Here is a 24699-nt window from a genome sequence, read left to right as displayed (position 1 = left end):
CAGGTTGCTGGGGGTCTCACCCACAGTCTCGGTGCTTCAAGCAAGGAAGGGGTAGAGTGGGGGATGCTGGAAAAAGGGAGGATGCCGGTGAGTGTAGGAAGGATGGCGTCTTTCCTGAGCATTACCCTAATCGGGAGATGGCTTTGTTGTTAGAAGTTTTTTTGGGTCGCTTGGCTGGCCTCTTTGAGACGCTGTCAGTGTCCCATCTGGTTGTTTCTTCATTGGGTGTTGTTCCCAAAAAGGAGTCGAACAAGTTTTGGCTCATTCACCATTTGTCTCACCCAAGAGGGGGTTCCGTTAATGACTCCATTGACCCGGACCTTTGTACAGTGTCATACGCCCCTTTCTAACCAATGACACAACAAAGCTCTTAATTTACTTGCTGGTCATCTCTCTCCTCGACTACTGCAAATCCCTTCTCATTGGCTTACCTCTACATAGTCTATCCCTCTTCAATCCATCACGAATTCTGCTGCCAGACTCATCCACCTTACCAATCACTCTGTCTCTGCTACCCCTCTCTGTCAATCCCTCCACTGGCTTCTGCTCAGCCAATGAATTAAATTCAAAATACTAACAACTATGTACAAAGCCATCCACAATTTAGCTCCCAGCTACATCACTAGCCTAGTCTCTAAATAACAACCTACTCATTCTCTTCGCCCCTCTCAAGACCTCCTGCTCTCTAGCTCCCTCATCACCTCCTCCATGCTCGCCTCCAAGACTTTTCTAAAGTCTCTCCAATCCTATGGGATGCCCTACACCAATCTGTCCACTTATCTCCTACTCTATTAGCTTTTAGACGATCCCTGAAAACCCTTCTCCTCAGAGAAGCCTACCCTACCCACACCTAACAACTGTTTTCCCATTTTCTCCATCAGCTCACCCCCACAGTTATTCCCTTTTGTTTCTACTTCACTCTCCCTTCTAGATTGTAAGCTCACACGAGCAGTGTCCCCTGATCCCTCCTGTATTGATTTGTATTGCAAGTGTACTGTCTGCCCTGAGTAGTGCCCTGAATAGCTCATCAGGAGCAGGGCGCTATATATATATATAACACAAATTGCTAATCGGCCAATCGCATGGAAGTAACTCGGCATCTAGACGTGGTGAAGACAAATTGCTGAAGTTCAAACCGAGCATCAGAATGGGGAAGAAAGGGGATTTAAGTGACTTTGAACGTGGCATGGTTGTTGGTGCCAGATGGGCTGGTCTGAGTATTTGAAAAAATGCTGATCTACTGGGATTTTCATGCACAACCATCTTTAGGGTTTATAGAGAATAGTCCAAAAAAAGAGAAAATATCCAGTGAGTGACAGTTGTGTGGACGAAAATGCCTTGTTGATGTCAGAGGAGAATGGGCAGAAGTTTTAGATGATAGAAAGGCAACAGTAACGCAAATAACCACTCGTAACAACCAAGGTATGCATAATAACATCTCTGAATGAACAACAGATCGAACTTTGAAGCAGATGGGCTACAGCAGCAGTAGACCACATTGAGTGCCATTCCTGTTAGCCAAGAACAGGAAACGGAGGCTACAATTCGCACAGGCTCAACAAAATTGGACAACAGAAGATTGGAAAAATGTTGCCTGGTCTGATGAGTCTTGATTTGAGCTGTGACATTCAGATGGTAGGGTCAGAATTTGGTATAAACAACATGAAAGCATGGATGCATTTTGCCTTGTATAAACAGTTCAGGCTGAAGATGGTGGTGTAATGGGAGATATTTTCTTGGCACACTTTTGGCCCCTTAATACCAACTGAGTATCGTTTAAATGTCATACCTGAGTATTGTTGCTGACCATGTCCATCCCTTCATGACTACTATACACATCTTCTGATGGCTACTTCCACCAGGATAATGAACCATGTCACAAAGCTCAAATCATCTCACCACTGGTTTCTTGAACATGACAATGAGTTCTCTGTACTCCAATGGCCTCCACAGTCACCAGATCTCAATCCAATAGAGCACCTTTGGGATGTGATAGAATGGGAGATTCACATCATGGATGTGCAGCCAACAAATCTGCAGCAACTGCGTGATGCTATCATGTCAATATGGACCAAAATCTCGAAGAATGTCTCCAACACCTTGTTGAATCTATACCGCAAAGAATTAAGGCAGTTCTGAAGGCAAAAGGGGTACCAACCCAGTACTAGCAAGATGTAACGAATAAAGTGCCCGGTTTGTGTTTTATATAATTATTTTTTTTATTTATTCATGAGCTGATACAGGGCTTATACGTCCTGTGCTCGTCACTCAGTGTTTACAATTGACAGGGCCCCTTTCCCAGCAGTTGCCACAGAATCTCCTTGCCCTGCACATCCTGATCTCTGCAACGGACGGATGGCTCTGATCTCTTGTGTGATCAGCTTAAGCATGCCGATACATCCCCCAGCCTGGACTAGATGCACAAAGACACTTTCCTTATGTTGTGACAGTGTTGTTCTTGACCTCCTCCCTTTTTAAGTGCATTACTTTTAGCTTGTTTTTTTCGATTTATGTGCGCCGTTAAATACAATGTACTACACTATAGTGGATTCTGTTGTGCTGCTCTATTTTTGTTTTTCCTCCACTCTTGATGTAGTGCATTCCTAAACCCTACATCCTTTTTGTAGCACACTTATGAACCCTGTTCTCTGTACACAGTGCAATCATGAACTCTGCTCTCTGTACCTAGCACACTCCTGAACTCTGCACTGTGTGTGTGTGTGTGTGTGTGTGTGTGTGTGTGTGTGTGTGTGTGTGTGTGTATCACACTCCTGGGCCCTGTAACCTGTACATAACATGCTCCTCAACCCTGCACTCTATACATATTAGACTTCTGAGCCTTGTAATCCTAATGCAATGCAATCCTGAACCCTGCATTCTATATGTAGCACACTCCTGATCCCTGCACTCTGTGCACTCCAGAATCCACCACTGTGCATAAAGCACTCATGAACTCTGCACACTGTACATAGCACACTCCTGAACCCAACACCCTGTACATAGCTCGCTCCTGAACCCTGAACCCTCTGTACATAGTGCACTCTTGAATCCTGTACTCTGTACATAGTACACTCCTGGACCCTGCACTGTGTACGTAGTGCACTCATCATGAACCCTGCACTCTGTACGTAGCCCATTCCTGAACGTTGCACTCTATACACTCCTGAACCCTGTACTCTGTGGAAGTTTGGTGAACCTCTCCCATCTTTACTTCGGAGACAATCTGGCTCTTTAAGATGCCCTTTTTATACCCAATCATGCAACTGACCTTTTCCTATTAACCTAAATTGATGCAAAATATGCTTCCAGCTCTGTGTATTGCACTCCTGGACTCTATACATAGTACACTCCTGAGCCTTGTAATCCTAATGTAATGCAATCCTGAACCCTGCATTCTATATGTAGCACACTCCTGAACCCTGCACTCTATGCACTCCAGAACCCATCCCTCTGTGCATGAAGCACTCATGAACTCTGCACACTGTGCATAGCAAACTCCTGAACACAACAACCTGTACATAGCTCACTCCTGAACCATGAACTCTGTACATAGTGCATTCTTGAATTCTATACTCTCTACATAGTGCACTCTTGAATTCTATACTCTCTACATAGTGCACTCATGAACCCTGCACTCTGTACGTAGCGCACTCATGAACCCTGCACTCTGTACGTAGCGCACTCATGAACCCTGCACTCTGTACGTAGCGCACTCATGAACCCTGCACTCTGTACGTAGCGCACTCATGAACCCTGCACTCTGTACGTAGCGCACTCATGAACCCTGCACTCTGTACGTAGCGCACTCATGAACCCTGCACTCTGTACGTAGCGCATTCATGAACCCTGCACTCTGTACGTAGCGCACTCATGAACCCTGCACTCTGTACGTAGCGCACTCATGAACCCTGCACTCTGTACGTAGCGCACTCATGAACCTTGCACTCTGTACGTAGCGCACTCATGAACCCTGCACTCTGTAGGTAGCGCACTCATAAACCCTGCACTCTGTACGTAGCGCACTCATGAACCCTGCACTCTGAACATAGCGCACTCATGAACCCTGCACTCTGAACATAGCGCACTCATGAACTCTGCACTCTGTACGTAGCGCACTCATGAACTCTGCACTCCTGAACCCTGTACTCTGTATTCTGTGGAAGATTGGTGAACCTCTCCCATCTTTTCTTCTGAGACACTCTGGCTCTTTAAGATGCCCTTTTTATACCCACTCAACTGGCCTTTTCCTATTAACCTAAATTGCTGCAAAATATGCTTCCAACCCTTTGTTGTTAGTGCCACTTACGTTGCCAGTTTTTTGTTGCCTTGTCCCAACTTTTTTGGATACGGGTCGCTGCCATCAATTTCAAAATTACCTTTTTCTTAAAATGGCACATTTTTTCAGTATAGACATTTTATTTGGTTTCTATTTTATATTATGCATAAAATATGGGTGTATGAGATTTGCCAATCATTGCATTCTGTTTTATGTAAATTTTACACAGCGTCGACTTTTTTGTGAATGTGTATATTTACCCAGGTATAAGTGCATAATTCCAAAAGGACACTTGTTGGGCCCTTTGATGATCATACATGACTGTACATTGGATGTAAGTACTATTATTTCACCTTTTCTTATATAAAGCTTGTATTATTTACATACTGGTGTGCATCTTTATATTTATGGTAATGTTATATGCTGGATGCAGTAGTTACTCTGCTCCCAATTACTTTGACTGAATTATGCAACAATTTCCTAGGATAGAATTCCCTCCTCCCTGTCCTGGGTGGAGGTACTGCCAACTTTATTGTCAAACCTACGCGTCTACTTAGCAAAGGTTCCGATTCTCATATTTACCTACAGGTTTAGCGCAATATCCTGTTTGGGGAGGGCCATTTCCCATAACCCCCCAAAAGAGGGCTACACAAATAACTGATAATGTGTCAAAATCAGAGGGGAAACAGGTCTCCCGAACACAGTTTATAAACAAAGTCCGATTTATTGAAAAAAAAGCCCATAAAATAAACACTTTTTTTTTTCTTCAATGTAGTCTTTAAACAGAGGAAGATATGTTCTTAACTTCAGTACAGATTCAAATAATAACAGCTACTCTGGTGCACCAACCAGGAAAGTTCTAGATATGCAAACCTTTCTTTTACAAAAGTTTTATTAACAAGTAAAACATAACAAGAATATCCAAATGGTTGCTGGTTACATTAGATATCAATAAAAGAGAGAAAAAAATATATAAAAAAAAATCCCGACAGCGGAATATTACATGTTTAGCATGGTGTACATCAACATGAGTGTTGGAAAACGGTAAAAAACAAACGCACCCAAAATGAACAATCACTTATAAGTAAATCAAAAGGACGTTATATAAGAGAGGAGAAAAAATTAAAATATAGTGCAATCTGTCGGGTTTGACTATTTCCAACCATCATAACCAGCAAGACACATGTGGGTCCTTCACAACCTAGGTCAGAGGAAGGAGTACACATATAGACAAGAGAAAGGAAAAAGTAGGTTAGAAGCAAAAGTCAGAAGGAGGGTAGAGAAGATGAATAGGAAAGACCAAAAGAAAAAGAGGGGAGAGAGTCCGTTCCACTAGGGAAGGGGGGGGGGTGCGCACAGAGCCCTTAGATTGACATCAAGCGACTATCAAATCTGGAGGCCGGGTTACAAGATATCCAGGGACTCCAGGTTCTAAGAAATTTATTGTGTGTGTCGGAGGTTAAAGACGTTAGTTTCTCGTTAACCATGATGTCATTCATACGATTTTTAACTGCCTCAAAGCTGAGTACAGGAGTTTTCCAAGAGCGCGCAATGGTCAATTTTGTTGCATTAAAAAGATGTTGGGCTAGTTGGCGCTCTGAGCAAAGAAGCTCTTGGATAGGTTTACAAAGTAGGGCTTCATATGGATCTCTTTTCAGGTTGGTATGAAACATATTCCGTAGCAGTGCATAGACCCTGACCCAGAGTCTGCAAACTTTTGGGCATGTCCACCAAATATGTGCCATAGACCCTGTTATCGGGCAGCCCCTAAAACAATGAGAAGAATGAGAGGGGATAAATCTCGCTAGCCTGTCGGGCGTATAATACCACCTATAAAAGACTTTATATGCATTTTCAAGAATAAGGACATTCCTTGAACTTTTCATGAGAGATAATGTCATAGTCTGCCAGTCCTCCGGGTCCAGCCGTCTCGCTAGGTCCTTCTCCCATTGGAGATAATATTTGTTTACGGGGGGTTTGCTAATAGAAATGATAGAAGAGTATAGTAGGGATATAGTCCCCGGGGAGTGAGGAGTAGCCCTACATATCTTTTCAAAGGAGGTCAGAGTGTACGGAGTAGGCTGGGCCCGAAGGAGTTGCTGGAGAAAGTGCTTAATTTGTAGGTAACTATAATGTTCCCGCAAGGGAATGTCATGGGAGGAACGAAGCGTTTCAAAGGAGATTATTTTCATAGGGGTAAGCAGTGAATAAACATCTGTAAAGCCCCTATTCGCCCACCAAGAAAACTGGCCTGGATTGTCGCAACTAGGCAGTGCGCAAGGCGTAGTAAAGGCAAATGGGGGGATATGAGATTCGCTGAATATTTTATCGAGTCCCAGAGGCGTAGCGAATGGACCATACACGGTCCAAGCCCCTTTGGGCGCTTCGCGGGAGGAAGCCATGGTATGGACGAGATGGGTGTGGGGTGTGAGTCGACCAGGTCAATAGTGGCCCACCGTGGCATTTGGTAATTATCGTGGAGGAGAGTGATTGGGGCGATATTCGCCGCCAGATAGTACGCCCGAAGATTAGGGACCGACAGGCCCCCCTCAATCCGCCTGGCGTACAATGTCTGTTTGTTAATTCTAGGACGAGAGGACCCCCATATAAATTTCAGAAGTTTACGCTGATAGATTCGCAGTATGTGGGGGGCAATTGGGATGGGCAGAACCCTAAAGAAATATAATAACTTAGGGAGATAGGTCATACGGACCGCTGTAATTCTGCCAAACCAGGAGATCGGACAGTGGGACCAGGAGGACAGCAATGCATCTAGTTTACGAAAAAGAGAAGGAAAATTGGCCTGGTACAAACCCATACTTAGGGGTGATATGAATTTCCAAATAGGGTAATGAAGGAAGCCATTGAAAAGGGAAATTTGCTTTTATAGAGAATAATTCTAGGGATGAAAGATTTACCGACATAGCTTTGGACTTAGTAGGGTTAACTCGTAGACCCGAAAGGGACGCAAAAGTCTCCAAGAGAGAAAACAAGTTAGGTAGGGAAAGTCTGGGTGAAGTCAAAGTTAACAGGATATCATCTGCAAATAGCGAAATTTTATGTGGAAAACCCGCCACTTCGATGCCTTTGACGTCAGGATGTGAACGAATCGACTCCGCTAGAGGTTCCATGGCCAAAACAAATAATAGGGGCGAAAGTGGGCAGCCTTGACGAGTGCCCCTTCGAATGATATGCAAACCTTTCAATGAGCCCTGAGTCACCTTTCACAATGATCCTAGGTGCAAACAGCTTTCTTCACAATCAACTGTGACTCTCTGAGCTCATCTGTTTATTGGGCAGGGCTGTAGAGGAAAATTTTCCCTCCAAAATTATCTCCCTCTTAACCCTGCCCTTGACAGTTTATTTCAGGGGTCTGAACACCTCAGACAAAACAACAAGAGGACACAGAAAGGGCATTTGCATTCTGATGCACTCTCCTTGGTCTATGCACCACTGTAAACTTGAAATCATGAAGAGTGAGCAACCACCTGTGATCCGGGAAATCCTGTCTTTATTTTGTGCCATCCAGGTATGACACATGAAGGGTCAGCACAACAAGTAGTACCAGAATGTCCATAAAGTCCACTTTATCACAAGACACTCCCTTTCGACCAGAGTGAGCTCAGGTATACAAGGTGCTCTCCTTCATCAACTAATTTGGACAAGACTCTATCCAGCACCAGTTTTGAAGCATTTGTTTTGACTAAAAACTCTTTGTGAAAATTCAGGGGTTCAAGGACTGGTTCTTGGCAAAAAAGCCTGCCTCAACTGAAAGAATGTTGCTTCTACCTCAGGACTCTAGTGAATTACAGTGGAAGTTTATCCCTTTTTGAGGTCTGTCAAAGAAGTGGCTAAGCTGGAAAAGTTGAGGATACTCTAATACCCCACAATGCTGATGTAGCACTAACCCCCGAAGGAGCTGCTGGTTTTATTTGGGCTTACCGTTACCTTCTCCTGCTCGATTTGTGTCTAGGGGTGTCCCGTGGTAGATGGCCCAGTAACTCTAGAGACTGACGACAGATCCGCATAAAGGGATTTTTATTTGCAAGAAACGTAGTCAACGAACAGTCTCTTAAAATAGGATCAGAGGGTTAGGAATAAAGTTCAGGTACTCTTAATGTCAAAGTCAATAATGAAGGACTTGCTTGCTTTGACTAAATCCACAGAATAGCCACTCACAACTGGATGTTCACTGAAGTTGGATAGTCCCTCTCTCACAAGGCCAACAGCCAACCAGGTGCTTAACTCAGGAGCAAGTCTCTGCCACAGACGTTGTTGTAGAACATGCAGGAAACTAAAACTTGTGGAACACTCGTGTGATACCTGGATCTTTCAGCCAGTTTGTCGAGACTACATTCACTTAGCTACTTCAGCCCCACCAGGCTCTTGCTAAGAAACCAACCCATATGTGGCCTTCTTCTGAAGAGTCCTCCCCTGGTTAGCTACAAAGTTACTGGGTCTCTCCAACTACCGGAGACGGCACCGGACCACCTCAGAATCCTTCTTTCGTTTCCTTGCCTCGGGCTAGCCAGCCCCGAGACAATAAGTCGGGTGGATCCACACCCCAGGCTACAGCCTTCCCGGGGGCTGGTCAGGAGGACCAGGACCATGGAGTCAGAACATACTTCTGGACCAGAACCCCGAACCACGTGACATCCGCATCTTAAGTGCCCTCTCCCAGAAAGCACAGCAAGAGTGACAATCCCACTGGGCGGGCTCCGAGAGAAAGTAACCTTAAAGCACTCAACCAAACTGTGGTTCCATGCCTGCCAGAAGAGACAGTGCCCCCATATGGCCAGACTGAACATCCTATAGTCCCGTCAGACTGATGCTGAGGTCCAAATTTGGAACAATTGTACCCAAACCAAACTGCAGTTCAGGTGTAACATTAACTTTCAAAACATATAGCGCATGCTCTTCAGGAGCCAGCGCTACACTGAGAAAAAGAGCATACCTACTCTTTTTGTGAGGAAACATGTCCAGCTTTGGTTTGATCATGTATTTGCCTACAACATACCATACGTCCTGGGCCTTCTCCAATCTTGCTTTTCTTAGGGTTCACACTAGAACTAATGTGCTTGACCAACTACTGGAGGACTTCACAATGATCCCACTTATTTTTTTTATTTTTTTTTCAAGATCTTTTTATTGAGAGATTCAAAACATACAGCAGAAGCAGTAGGTACATGACATTTGTAACAAACAACAGTAGTAGTAATTCCTAACATAACAACAAGTTGTCAAATAGTTGTTTACGTATTTCTCCTCTTACGAGGTGCGAGTAACTTTAATATCTAACTTCGTAGAACCTTTATGCGGGTGGAAGTAGTTAGCAACTGGAGTACCCCCAGCTGCATAAGGCGAGTAATTCGGTAAAATTCCTCTACAACTCTTCCAATTGTTCGCTGCAACTAGAGTGTGAGCTATAGTTATATATCTATAAGTAGAATAAGTGATGACCAGCATCATTATACAGGGAGGGGGGGGGGGGAGAGGGCAGGAAAATGTGTAAGGGAAAGGGGAGGGTAGGTATAAGTTTATTTTCTAAGAGCAATACGTGGCTTTGTCAAAGAGTGGGGTGCCCTCTAAAGTATCAGATGGAAGCAACCCTCAGGTCAAACCTTCAGTCAGTCATGTACCGCTTATATTCTTCCGATGTTTGGAAGTGTATCCAACATGCCCAGGTGTTAGTGAATTTGGGTGAGGTGTCAAGGAGTTGATGCGTGATTTCTTCCATTTCCATTATCCTTTTCACTCTACGTATCCAATCCTTAATACAGGGAGTCGTAGTAGATTTCCAATAAACCGGAATGCACATTTTGGCTGCATTAACTAAGTGTATTACAACGGATTTTCTGTAGTGACTTTGTGTCATGGCTGTATGATGAAGTAAATATTGTGCAGGCGTGAAGTCTAGTGTAAAGGTTGTTATGGTAGAGATGAGTTGGTGGATAGCCTGCCAGTACGATCTAAGTGCTTGGCAGTCCCACCAGATGTGCAAGATAGTTCCTACTGCTTCACCGCATCTCCAGCATATTGAGGGTACCGTCGTGTAGTATTTGTGTAAAATATCCGGGGTCCTATACCATCGGGAATAGAGTTTAAAGCCGTTTTCTTGTACGGATACATTCCTAGAACCCTTGTGAATGTTTATCAGTATTTTTCCCCAATCATCTTGTGTCAGTTCCAGGCCTGTATCCGACGCCCATTTTGCGCGCACCGAATCCACTAAGTCATTTGTAGTAGGAAAGAGGATAGCATAAAGCTCAGAAATGAGATGTCTCTGTGGAGTTTTCCTAGTACAAAGCTGTTCAAACGGAGTCAATTCCCTGCACCACGTATTTGCGGGGTACTTATTGAGTAAAAAATGTCTGATTTGAAGGAAATTAAAGAAGGGTATCTTCCTGTCCGGAAATTTAGTCAGTAGAGATTGGAATGTGAGCATTCTACCCTTATCAAAAAAGGACCCTGCTCGCACGTAATCTCTAGGGACGTCGTCAGTGGTATATGGCGCTTGAATACCAGGGGTGAATTCCGAATTGTACTCTAATGAGGTAAGCGAGCCATGTGTGGAAGAAATTTTTGTTTTGTGACAAACTGTTTTCCAAGTGTTAAGTGTAGTGCTTATCAAAGGGTGAGATGAGAGTGTTGTCGGAGTGGGGTCAGTGCCTATCCACGGGAGTAGATGTATCGGTGCGTGAGCAAATGCCTCTTCAATCGCTACCCAGGCTTTGTTCTGTCTGTGGACGTGCCAATCCACGATTCTGGTCAATTGGCATGCCCATTGATATTTTCATAGGTCTGGGATTCCCAGACCCCCTTGTAATTTGGGAAGAGTCAGAGTCTCCCACTTAATACAAGCTTTTTTGTTAGCCCAAACATATTGGGAGCAGAGAGTTTTGAATGTCGTGAAAAACGTGGAGGGAAGGGTGATTGGAATCGTTTGTAAGAGGTATAGGAACCTGGGGAGGATATTCATTTTTAGAATCGCCGCTCTCCCGAACCACGAGATAGTAGGAATTTTCTAGTTTTGCAAGTCTGTCCTAATGGAGTTAAGTAGTGGTAGATAGTAGCGGGGATACAGGTCTGACAACTTAGTCGGTAATTGAATTCCCAAATATGTGATGGCATGTTTTTCCCAACTAAAGGGAAAGTTTGTTTGGCATTGTGTCAGCACTGCGTCGGGTAGCGTAATGTTGAGGGCCTTGGATTTATTGAAATTAATTTGGAGGTTCGCTATCGTTTTAAATTGAGCGAAATCTTGGAGTAAATTGGGTAAGGTAGTGATTGGGTCTGCTAGAAATAAGAGGATATTGTCCGCGTACGCTGCCACTTTGTAAGTCTCGCCCTTAATTTGGATTCCCTTAATATTCGTGTTTGTTCGAAGCCTGTGAAGCATGGGTTCAATCGTTAAAATAAATAGAATCGGAGATAGTGGGCATCCCTGCCTTGTTCCGTTGGATAAGGAGAAGGCGTCCGACACATAACCATTAACCGTAATTCTGGCTGTGGGGGATGAGTAAAGTGCCATAATATATTGTAAGGTACGTTCTTTGAAGCCCATTTTTCTGAGGGTGGCCAGCATGTAGTCCCAAGCCACTCTGTCGAACGCCTTCTCCGCGTCCAACGACAGAAAGAAGCCCGGAGTTTGAGAAGCAGATGGCCACTTATGGACATTGATCGCTTTTAGCGTGTTGTCCCGCGCCTCCCAACCCGGAACGAAACCTACTTGGTCCAAGGAAACAAGGGAGGGTAAGAAAGGGAGAATGCGATTCGCTATAATTTTTGCGTAAAGCTTCATGTCTACGTTTATAAGCGAAATTGGTCTGTAATTAGGGACCAAAGAATCATCTTTCCCTGGTTTCGGAATCATTGTAATGTGTGCTTCATGGAGTTCCATGTGAAGCGATGGGGAGTCAGGAAGTTTGTTAAATAGTTCAGTGATATGCGGAATAAGCATGTCCGAGAAGGTTTTATAATATAGTGTAGGCAAACCGTCTGGGCCAGGGCTTTTACCCGGTTTTAGCTGTTTAAGGGCGGTAAAGATTTCTTCTTTCGATATTGGCTTCTCTAAATCTGTGGCTATGTCGTCAGAAATACTCCCTGGACAATTATCGTCCAGAAATTCCGTCATCTTTTGGATTCTGTCATGTTGTGTTCCTACTGAGGGATGGTGAGGGAGATTATAAAGATTTGAGTAAAATTTTTTAAATTGATCTACTATTCCAGATGGGGATTTAATCTTTTGGCCTTGCGGATCAACTATGTGATGAATCGTGGACATTGCTTTTCGATTTTGGATTGCTCTAGCTAAGAGTTTTCCTGTTTTGTTACCAAATTCATAATAATTTCGTTGCATAAGGATATATTTCCTCCTGATTGGAATGTTTAGTTCCTCCAAGAGATCTAATCTAGCCTTCTGCAATGTGTGGAGCGTGTTTTCCGCTAACGTTCGTTTATGCAGCATTATCCCACTTATTTTTAAGCTACATGGTTATAACCTCATGTCCAGCTTCAGGAATGCGGTTCACAGAGACACTAAGGTTGGCAAGAATATGCTACTCAATTACATTAGATAAGCTTGGCAAGTTTTACAACTTTTCTCAATTTTTCTGCAAGAATTCCTAGGCCTCCTCTCTTTGAGAGTGAGAGTGGGAGGTTTCTACTAATCTTACTTTTTTAATATGACTGTCAAGATCTTCTGGAATTTTCTGACCTACTGTCTCTCTCTCTATCCAGTGTTTAATTAGGTTAACATGCTAGTTTTGGTAGAGCTTTCCCTTTTGTGGGCTGGTAGACCTTCATCATTTTTATTGTATTTTGAAAAATGTATTACAGGTATTGATATAGCACCGACAATTTACGCAGCACTTTACATTTATATCATACACTTAAATCAATGCCCACCTGGATATCTAATAGCATAGTCAAAGACCACTAAAATGTATTGGTTTCCCCTATGTGTTTGAAGGGTACCTTGATATTTGGAAGCAATAACAGCAAACTCCAAAAATAGCATGTTGGAGCAGTTACTTGAACTGGTTGGCCAGGACTCACAAAAGTCCTTGATTTCCTGGTATACTCCAGGCAAACAAAGCAGCTGCTGAGTTTTAGCCACTCAAAGATGACCCACAAGCCTAAAAGGCTGAGGTACCACTAGTTCAACCACTTCATTATTCTTTATTTACTCTGCACAGCAGATTATTCACAGCAAAATGGGAAAACCGCAATCTGTCCCAGATTGCTGTGGCTAACTGTTTAACTCTGTGACCTGGCCCCTGGCGGGGATCAGTTTGGGGTCTCTCAAATGAGCACTACAAAAAATGTTGTGAGAGCTCGAAATCAGACAGGTCTGGCTCAGAGAAGGGGGCCTTTACTTCTAATCCTGCAAATGCCCCAAGGGGATCCAGGTCTTTCTCTCCTGGATGACATTTCTGCCGACATGAAATAACCTTTTTTTAAAGCTACAGTGTAGAATTAGTTATTTTATCATTGGGTTCCCCCATTTAGGGGAACCCATAAGAATCAGAATAAGGGACAGTCTCACCAGACAAACAAGTCATGTTGCAACCCTGGCATCACTCCAACGTTAAGTGCAGCAGTTCCCACTGGGGTTGACAGGGTTACATGGGCCATGTGATAGTCTTTTACATCATTGTACACACAGATGACACCCACTTGTTCTCATTATCAGCGTTACTCACAACCCATCAGATTGGAGCAGGGTAACAACACTCCCAGAGTTCTTTAGGAAGCACAGTTCTTTAGAAAGACTTATTAGTAGGGGTCAGCACCTGAGGTTGAAGCTAGTCTAGGAGCAGGTGCAATAATGTATAAAGCTGCACACGGGTAGGTTTAGCCTTGGAACAGCATGAGGCTTGCCTGTATAGCAACAGTCACTTCCAGCTTGGCCAACAGCTTATAGTCTCATGCTGGTTCTGGGATGAAGTCAAAAGTATGCCTACTGGGTATCTGTAATCAGAAGAGGGACCGGTAAATCCACACAATCTGTCTTAGCCCTTGTACACACGGTCGGATATTCCGACGGAAAATGTCCGATCGGACCGCGTTGTCAGATAATACGACCGTGTGTGGGCTCCATCGGACTGTTTCCGTCGGAATATCCAACGGACATAGTTTGAGAGCTTGGCTATAAAATTTTCCGACAACATGATCCGATTGGACTTTGTCCGATCGTTTGTAGAGAATTCCGATCACACAAAGTGCCATGCATGCTCAGATCAAATTCCTAGACCAAAGCTATTGGCTACTAACCTGAACGTAGTCCCGTCATAACTAAATAATGTCATCACGTTACGAACGATCGGATTTTCAGACAACTTTGTCCAGTTTCGGACAAAATCCGACGGATTTTGTTGTTGGAATGTCCGACCGTGTGTACAAGGGCCTCCCGCCCGCATGTGTGGGATTGACGTCATTGCGGCTCTGGCCCACTCACAGCGCTGAAGCCCATGAACCTGGCAGAAATGCCAGGGGAATAGGTCAGCCTCCTCAGCGGGGACCGGGTGCCGCTGTGGGGGCTTCGTTCTAAGGTCTAAGTATTTCATAATGTGCTATTATGCCATGCCAAGGAGGGACCCCTTACTAAAGAAATGTTATCTTAAAACTTAAGGGCCCTTTCACATGGGTGATTGAGGAACAGTAAAAACATACAGCTGAAAAACTGTTTTACCATCCCATGGTAAATTTGCTTTGTTTTGCAGGCATGGCAATTTTAACTCAGTCTGCAAAGTTTGACAGGTAGTACCACCTGTCAAATTTTCAGCTTAACCTCCCTGGCGGTATGATTATTTCTGATTTTAGGTGATGAAAGCGGTACAATTATTTTGCATGGAAATTTGGCGTTTTATATTGTAGGCCTGCAATTCTTAGGAATAACTCTCTTAAATCTGTTCAAACAAGAGTCTAGTAGACATCCCGGGTATGATAAAGTTTATAATATAATAAATAACTAAAAAAAATGATAACAAATAATAATAAAAATTATTCAATAATGTAATCAAATCCAAAAACACAGAAATTTGCTCATTTGCAGAATTGTCGCTGTCATTATATTTAGTGTTTGATGACGGATCTCCCCACAAATCGCTGTCGCTCAATTCTGCAAGTGATTCTAATTTATTATCGCTGTTTTGACATAAAGGGACACTTTTTGGTTGCTATGTACAATCTCCAAATTCCAGGCAGAAAAAAACTGCTTTTTTTAACATAAAAGTGCATGCAGGGCACTGGACAGACCACTAGGAAGAAAGAGGATGTGTATTTTTATTATACAGTACTGTAATCTGTAAGATTACAGTACTGTATATGTATTGTGTTTTTACTTTTTTTGAATTTGGCGCCGATCTCCGCTCCCGTGCGTCGTAACGTCGCAGGGAACATAGCTCGGCGGCACTCGGGCACTGTGTGAATCGAGCGGAGGAAGGCTTGCACACACAGCAGGGGGACATCACTGGATCCAGGGGACAAGGTAAGCAAGTCTCCCTGTATCCTGCAATGTGATCCCGAGTCTGGCTCGGGGCTACCGCTTGTGGTACTGAAATTCCACCCTGAGCCAGACTCGGGAATACCACCAAGCAGGTTAAAACAAAGAAAAAGAAAAAAGCATACAGACAATCAGGAGGTAGCAGGATCACCCCATGATGAGCAACTGATAGCCATTGCTATACTGCCCTCTGAAAACCAGTCCACCACAGATCATTTTTAACAGGGCAGTAGGCACTGCTACCCATGCGAAAGAGCCCTACCACTTTACTAATGGTAAATCATGAGCATTTTTCATCTTTCACTATAAACATGTGTAGTGAAGCCTTTGAAAAAAAAGGCATAATCAGGGATGATTGTCTATGTTTAAATGCCATGCACACCTGCTTACCCCGAAACAAATACTACAGAAACAGAATTAAATATAGCTTATACTAAGCTAAATATAGAACCCCTATTTGCACTAATTAAAAGCAAAACACAAAACTGGGCACACCTTCCCCATGGGGTAATGGGCCGCATAAATCTGCTGAAAATTATTCTGTTACCAAAACTCCTAAATATTTTTTATCTGGCACTCCCCAACCTTTTTGCCATTTTGAATATTTAAAACCATGGACTCAAACTCTTTTGTTTGGGATGCTTCCCGACATAAGGTACCCCTAACTAAAACCTAGTGGAACCAGTTGGCTTCATAAGTCACCTAATTAGTAAATAGAGTCCATCTGTGTCCTGTGTGTAATTTAATCTCAGTATAAACACAGCTGTTCTGTGAAGCCCTCAGGCGTGTGTTAGAAAACTTTAGTGAACAAACAACATAATGAAGGCCAAGGAACAAACCATATAGGTCAGGGATAAAGTTGTGGAAAAGTTTAAAGCAGGGTTAGGTTATAAAAAAACATCCCAAGCTTTGAACATCTCACAGAGCACTGTTCAATGTATCATCTGAAAATAAAAAGAGTATGGCACAACTGCAAACCTATCAAGGCATGGCCGTCCACCTAAAATGACAAGCCGGGCAAGGAGAGCATTAATCAGAGAAGCAGCCAAAAGGCCCATGGTAACTCTGAAGGAGCTGCAGAGATCCACAGCTTAGGTGGGAGAATCTGTCCACAGGACAACTATAAGTCCTTCACTCCACAAATCTGGCTTTAAGGAAGAGTGGCAAGAAGAAAGTAATTGTTGAAAGAAAGCCATAAGAAGTTTGCGAGAAGCCATATGGGGAACAGAGCAAACAAGTGGAAGAAGGCAGGGGCAGATTGAAAACACTCAGGAGTCAGGACTCCCGGACCGAATAAACTAAGGGCCCCCTGTCAGTCTTTTTTTTTTAATGGGACCTGGGAGAGGGGGTCTCTCTCGAACAGTGTCCATTAGACAGTCTGTTAGAAAGCAACCTTTTGAGACCCTATTAGAGTCCACATCAGAGTCTAATGGGACCTGGGAGGAGGGGTCTCTCTCCAACAGTGTCCATTAGGGAGTCTCTGTTAGAGAGGCCCTCCTCCAGGACAAATGATGCCGTGTACACAGGGCTAGACTTTGACAGCAAAGGTCAGATGGAACGAATCCGTCAAACAATTTGTGGGCTTTATCGGTCTCATACCATGGCCCTGCTGTGGCTGGCTGGTATGTCCTCTTCCTCCATGCACTGTCCACTGGCTTGTTGAGCCAGTCTGTATGAGGAGGCTGTAGTGCACTGGGAACAAGATTAGATATTTTTTGGATAAATTCTGGTGTCGCTTCCACAGACTTTGGATAGAAGTGACAAGTGCAGAAAAATTGGTCTTTGGATGTCGGTGGTACCTTCACACCGTAACCTTATATAGGTACTCTTGATGAAAGCAAGTCTGCCAAACAAGGGGGGGGGGGATTGGTCTTTCTTTGGGTGTTAATTGTGCCCATAAAACCTACACCAAAAAAAAATCTTCCAGATAAAATCAACACCCACAACACTAGGCAGCCTTGAAGTCCTGCAGGAATTCCACATCCCAAAAACATCATCTCTGTCAGTGGAGGCTGTTGAGAGGTCATGAGGTATAGTAGGGGCAGACTGAAGTGAGTAAGAAAGGAGGAGGAACACATTTGCGCCCCTTTTGTGTGGCTTTCAGGTGCTCTTGCCAATGAGTGGTGGAGGTTAAATGCCTTGCCAAGCATGTGGTACCTAAATGGCTGGTGTTTTTGCCACGCTTGATGTGCTTGAGACAAAGTTTGCAAATTGCAACAGTACGATCAGCTGCACGTGTGCTAAAAAAGGCCCAGACATCTCAGCTGCGGGAAGTGGGTTGGGAGATAACAGCTTCACAATGTGATGGAATAGGGTGGCTGCTCTCTACTCTTCCATGATGGCTACCTCATTGGGGTTGTGTTTCACCCTCACTTTCCTCCTCTGCTCTATCTGGCACCCAAGTCGCATCAGTGACCTCACCATCATCTCCTCCATCCTCATTACCACTGGAGAAAACTTGAAATACACTGTGGCTGAAGGAACTTAACTGCTAATTTGTGTACCAGTGTTCTTTCCTCTCTATAGGCTTATGCTCACACGTCCCCCACCATTGGTGTGACATTTGTCAAAGGAACCAAGAAGCGTTTCATCGGATGACAGTGGATGGATTGTAAGTGGGACTTCCACACTCTGTGTGATCCGGCGGCACTCACCCCCCCTTACCCACTGAGGCAGCGCTCAGGCCTGAAAAGATGGTCGTCGGGGGCCCGCAGGAGCCCTAAGAGTTTCAGCAGGTGGCGCTGCAGTGCTCGGGCCCTTGAACCATGGACCAACCAGTCAGTCCACCCCTGGAACAAGATGCTCTGGTCAGATGAGATGAAAATTTACCTTTTTGGCCTAAAGGCAAAATGCTATGTATGTCGGTAAACTAATACTGCAAATCACCCTGAGCAAACCATCACCTACATGAACCATATATTGGATTTGGAGTATAGCCTCCTATAACATTTTTATTTAGTCAAAATTAACAAAGTACCATCATCCAGATTGATATATAGAAATGGGGAATGAGGGTGGGATGGAACAGTTGCTGAAGCTGGCCATAATTCTAACCCCATTTCTTTATGGCCAGCTTCAGCAACTGTTCCATCTTCCCACCCTCATTCCCCTTTTCTATATAACACCATGAAACATGATTGTGGGGATGCTTTTCTTCAGCAGGGACAGGGAAGCTGGTCAGAGTTGATGGGAAGATGGTTCACATTCCAGCAGGACAAAGACCCTAAACATTACAGCCAAAGCTACAATGGAATGGCTTAGATCAAAGCAAAGCATATTCATGTATTAGAATGGCCCAGTCAAAGTCTAAACCTAACTCCAATTCAGAATCCGTGACAAGATTTGAAAATTGCTGTTCACAGATGCTCTCTGTCCAATCTGCCAGAGCTTAAGCTATTTTGCAAAGAAGAATGGGCAAAAATTTCACTCTCTGGCAAAGCTGGTAGGGACATACCCAAAAAAGACCTGCAGCTGTAATTGCAGCGTAATGTGGTTCTATTAGTCTATTAGTATTGACTCAGGGGGGCTGAATACAAATGCATGCCACACTTTTCTGATATTTGTAAAAAAAAAATTAAAACAATGTATCATTTTCCTTTCACGTCACAATTATGTGCCACTTTTTGTTGGTCTATCACATAAAATCCCAATAAAATACATTCACGTCTTTGGTTGTAAAATGACAAAATGTGGAACATTTCAAGGGGTATGAATACTTTTTCAAGGCAATTGTAACTGTATATTTTACAAAAATAATTACTGAAATGCTGGTTCACAATACCTTGGTCTTCGGAATGCTAAGCCATACTGTTGACAAGCCAAGCCCACAGTGGGAGTATAAACAATAGGCATGAATCTCTCAATATCAGATGTCAAAACTTTGTAAAACAACTTTTCATTCCGATCTTGCAATCCCATCAGCAAAATATACCTGCATGATTAAAAATGAATAAAAAATGACCTGAAAAATAGTAATGTGATGTAATAGATGATTGTTATACATACAATTCATTTTCTAAAATGTCTTCTCATGTACCCACAAACATACCCAATACCAAGGGAGAAACCTTGGTGATATACACCAAAATACCAACCTCCCTATTTTCCATACTTGGTCCTGGTATTATAAACTGTCCCCAGGAAGCCATAACAAGGCAATTCTTTTGAGAACACCTGCTTAAGATTACAAACCATTCTTTGCCATGTCAGCTCATCTGCCAGTTAATGAACCCTTTGCCAAGCACATTAATAAACCGCAATGCTTGGCTATTATAAACAGTTTTTCATCTTGTAAGTCTGTAGCAGAGCCAGAACTATTACAGGAGAAGCCAAGTTAGGATAGTGGTTCAGGTTTCTTGAGGACAATCAGCATGGAATTCTGGCTACAGAATGCAGATTACAATTTTGTTCAATGACCAGAAACAGCTAAATGACATGCACTTATCACATTTTTACAAATACAGATTAAAAAGTCTTTGTTTACATGTATTAACAGCATCAAAAGTAAAGTATTTTTGTTAAAGGTCTAGCCCCCCTCTAATGCTATATCATCCACCACACTACTTTCTGTTGGGTCACTGGGGGTAAAACCACAGTTCTCTGCTATGCCCCGAGCCCCCACCGCCCCCCCCCCTGCCCCCGCTTAATTGAACAAATCCTGAGGGAAATACTTGGGCACATTGCTAACCGCATGAACTTTCGAAGCTTTGAAAACATCCAAATTTACTCACCCAAAATATGTATGCAGATCAGGAATTTTGACTTTTGTGGATACAACGCCAACTAATTTATGCTGAATTCTTTGCTCCCCCAACTTCCCTCTAACTAATTGCTGGTGTAAAACAAACAAACATAAACCACCTAATTTCTCATTTTACTCACCTAAATCCTTGGTCACATGACATTCGGATCCCAAATGTTCGCTCTTCTTTGAGTATCCAGTTCATCACCTGTGTGATGTGGACACTTCCTATTTACTGTCCATTCCTGGAGGCCTCCTAGGGTCCGGAAGTCTGTTGGCGATAATGTTAGCAGAGGACAGGCTGTCATGGACACATTTGCAGCACTGTATTACCAACCTCTGCACTAAGAAACTTTGCTAGTATAACACACTCTAAAAGATCATTAAAAAACTGCAAAAAGGGTTGAGACAGGAGGGAAGTGAGGTTGAGGGTATGTTGAGATGGGCTTTGAAAACAGAGGCAACCGAGCAATTTTCAGAAGTAGATCCAAGTTTCTTCATGACGTGTGTCAAAGCCCAATTTAAAAGTCTTATGGTATATCTCATAGATACACAGAATGTGCTGACAAACAGATATAGTCCATTGATAATATTTTCACCAGCAACATAAAAGCTTCAGATCCCAATGGCATGCTCTAGAGAAGACTGATGCTACCTGCCTATGAGCAACGGTCCTTGCTGCAATGGTCAGATAGACCCCTACAAGGAGTCCTAACTGCAGAGAACTGTGCAATCAGCAAAACACATGCTCCTGCCCATTCCACAGCTCTAGCTGCGACTCAACAGGGAGGCATGACCAGGACCACTGATATGGGTGCGATGCTGGCCTTCCTGTATGGGTCCTGGGCCCTATCAATTCAACAGGGGAGCCTGGGCAACTGAAATGCAGGACAGAGTGTTTGGAGTGGCGGGGGAAATCCATGAAACCGATCCTTCTTTGCCCTTGTATACACGGTCGGAGAATCCATCAGAATGTGTCCTATCGGACAGTGTCGTCGGATAATCCGACTGTGTGTGGTATGCATCGGACTGATACCGTCGGAATATCCGTCGGACCCAATTTTCCAACATGTTGGAAATATTTCCCGACCAACTGGGCTGATCGGACATACTCCGATCATGTGTAGAGAATTTTGATCAGACCAAGTGCCACGCATGCTCAGATCAAATTCCTACATCAAAGCTATTGGCTACTAGCCTCAATGTAGTCCCATCGTAACGAAATTACGTCATCACGTTCTGAAAGATCGGATTTTTCGCCAACTTTGTCCGACCATGTGTATGCAACAGTTTCGGACAAGATCCGACAGACAAGATCTGACGGGCAAAATCCGACGGATTTGGTTGTGGAAATCTCCGACCGTGTGTACAGGGGCTTTGACTCCCTCTCCAGTGCAGCGTTCTTCTCCTCTCTCTCTGGCTGGTGTGTAGATGCTGCAGCCACTGGGGGATCAGTTCCTGCAATTTCACCCCTCTACCACCCCAATCAACCCCCCTTCACACAGCTTCGATCCCCCTGTGTACCCTCCACTTCCCGCAGTACTGTTTGCTTATCTTCCTTTCCCTCCCTCTAACTTTCAGCTACTGTGGGGCACAGGAGGATAGGTGTCAAGATGGAAAGTGGGGGGACCAGTAAACATGTTTAGGAGTCTCTTCATTTTCTGTATGAACACAGTGAAAAATTGGTACCGACTGCTTCTGTATTCATTCATAATTTAAGAATAGTTACTTGTGTTTACTATGCTTCAGTTTGTGAACAAACAGGAAGCATCTATACAGAGTGCTTCCTGTTCATTTATTCTGCAGTGCTGCTGAGTCATCCAAGTCCCCCAACAGGTCTGTTACAAATGTAAAGAATTAAATACAATAATATTGTAAAACATAATTTTAAAAATAAATAAGGGCTTGTTCACGCGCTCATTGCTCTCTGAAGAGCGATCTGCTTTTGGATCACTCTGCAGAGAGCATTTGACAGGTCCCCTACCAACTCAGAGCATAAAAAAGGATACTGGTTGGCTGCTGTGCACCTATAGTCCCCAGGATACAGTTTCTAAAGTCTCATACACACTATTAGATTTTCTGCAGATTTTTGGCTTCAGGTTTATCAAAAACATGTAGTGCAAGGGCCTGCCTGAATGCATACAAATTGAAACTTTTAAGGTTTGACCTCATATTATATGGTTTTGGTAAATCTGAAGAAAAAAATCTTCAGAAAATCTAATAGTGTACATGGGGCTTTAGCAAGTCAATCATTCGAAGGGACTAAAGTCCCTGGAGTACAGGGATCTGCAGGAGAAGGTAAAGGGGAGAGGGGAGCCTGAGCAGTCTCGTGGGGAGCATGAGAGGGGACCACTAGAGAGAGTTGCTGTGTTGGAGAGCTACCTGCTACTCTTTGCCGCAGTGTCAGAGAATGAAGGACTGGACTGCCACATCTGTACAGAGGTCACAGCTGCCAGGGAGCATCCTGAGTGATCGCCAACATCATCGGTTCTGAATGTTCAAGAGCGGAAAAAGTTGTAATCATAGACTACTTGTTGGTGAAAGTCCGCTGGCCACAGCTTCCCTGCCAACTAAAGGGACAGTGTTACCCCCAGCTTGGGAAATATTTTGGGTACCTACACCTGTATTGTGGGATCCACCCTTACCTGAGAACTCCAATGCAGGAATTTTGGGCCCCAACAGCTAAGCTACACTCGCCAGTGGTTGGGGGTATGGAGGGGCTGAAGGACCTTTCACTTTAAGTACCACCCCTTTAGTTAGGACCTCCCTAGTTTCAGGGGTCAGGTGCAGAGGTCCTTTTATTATTTGTGGTGTTGTGACAATTCATTAGCTGCTATTTTTTTACTGTTATTGCTATTCTGCTTCATTGCCTTGTTGGGAATATTTCCCAGATAAATTCCCCTTAGTTAGCCTTGGTGTGCCAAAGGATTTGGTATTGCTGGAAAGGTCATTGACATCTGAAATCTAAGGTCCAAAACATCAGCTGCATCTTCAAGGGTAAGTGCTACACTTAATATTAGCTGGGATATAGACTACAAACTCTCCAAAATAGCAAAAAGCATGGATGATTCAATTTGCTGACCTGTTTAATTCTGTATTTAATCAAATACACCTTTCTAGCACTGAAACTGAACTATTAATATAAATGTGACACAAACATTTAAAGTGTCTGTAATGGCTAAATGTTTTTCAGCTTAATGTTGCCTCTGCATTAAGGTAAAACACCTTCCAAGATTAGCCTCCTCTGAATACTTACCTGGGCCTGCTCTCTGGACATAAAGACAGCTGCAAAAACCATTGGCTCCTGCTGCTGTCAATCAAATCCAGTGAGAAGGGAGTGGGGGGGGGGGGCAGGGATGGGCCATGCTATGTGTATCTATAGACATAGCAAGATACTGAAGAGGTGGAGTGGAGAGTGCCATCAGGGGACCCAAGAAGAGGAGGGTCAGGGCAAGTATAACATGTGTGTTAAAACAATCCTTTAGAAACACATTAATGGTTAACATTCTAGCTTTGCAGAAGGGTCCAGGGTTTGGCTTGAACCAAGGACAATATTTGCATGGAGTTTGTATATCCTTCCTGTATCTTCACAGTACATCTTCATGCAATTCAAAGACATATCAGCAGAGTAATGTACCCAAAAATTATTTCTGTGTATGTATGACTTTGGCAAGGTTGAGCCAGTTGGCGAGCTACTTTATAAAACTTGGGCTGATGAGATTAGCACTGAAAAATAAAAAGCCAGTTTTATATGAATAAGCAAAACTTAATTGGCTTGCTGCAATGACCTTATTTTTGGCAACACTGTTAACATTCTCCAAATGGCAAATGTTCTTATATAATAAAGTGTATGAGCTTTGAAGATGGTCACAAGTTACTAGTGATTGTATTTCAGTGCTCAAAACTCAAAACATTTTTTTTTTTGAATAATGAAGGTAAAGGGGGGGGGGGGGGAGATTCCCCCTCACTTCCTGTCTGTATGGGAAGTTATGGAAAAATCACCAATGGGGACACACACAAAGATAAAGCACACTTTGAAGAGTTAAAAATTGCGAAATGTTTTTTATTGCTGTCCATGCAATTCAAGGTGATGCCAATACTCCCCAGTGTATACACTGTATGGACGTCACAGAGAACATAAACACTCACTGGCCACTTTATGAGGTACACCTTGCT

The 24699-nt window shown here is 43.5% G+C and overlaps 1 protein-coding gene across 1 annotated transcript in view; it reads right to left on the bottom strand.

Annotated features, from left to right (window-relative positions):
* ME1 (malic enzyme 1) overlaps positions 1-24699 on the bottom strand; it is a 356512-nt gene that overhangs the window by 255110 nt on the left and 76703 nt on the right. The window contains exon 3 of the mRNA XM_077487320.1: positions 19564-19713. Coding sequence (XP_077343446.1) covers positions 19564-19713 — 150 coding nt within the window. The remainder of the gene's footprint in view (positions 1-19563; positions 19714-24699) is intronic.

This window comes from Lithobates pipiens, unplaced genomic scaffold, assembly GCF_037356315.1.
Source record: "Lithobates pipiens isolate NorthernLeopardFrog02 unplaced genomic scaffold, aLitPip1_a1.2 Scaffold_18, whole genome shotgun sequence".
Lineage (NCBI taxonomy): Eukaryota > Metazoa > Chordata > Amphibia > Anura > Ranidae > Lithobates > Lithobates pipiens.
This window is presented reverse-complemented; position numbering and strand designations above follow the sequence as displayed.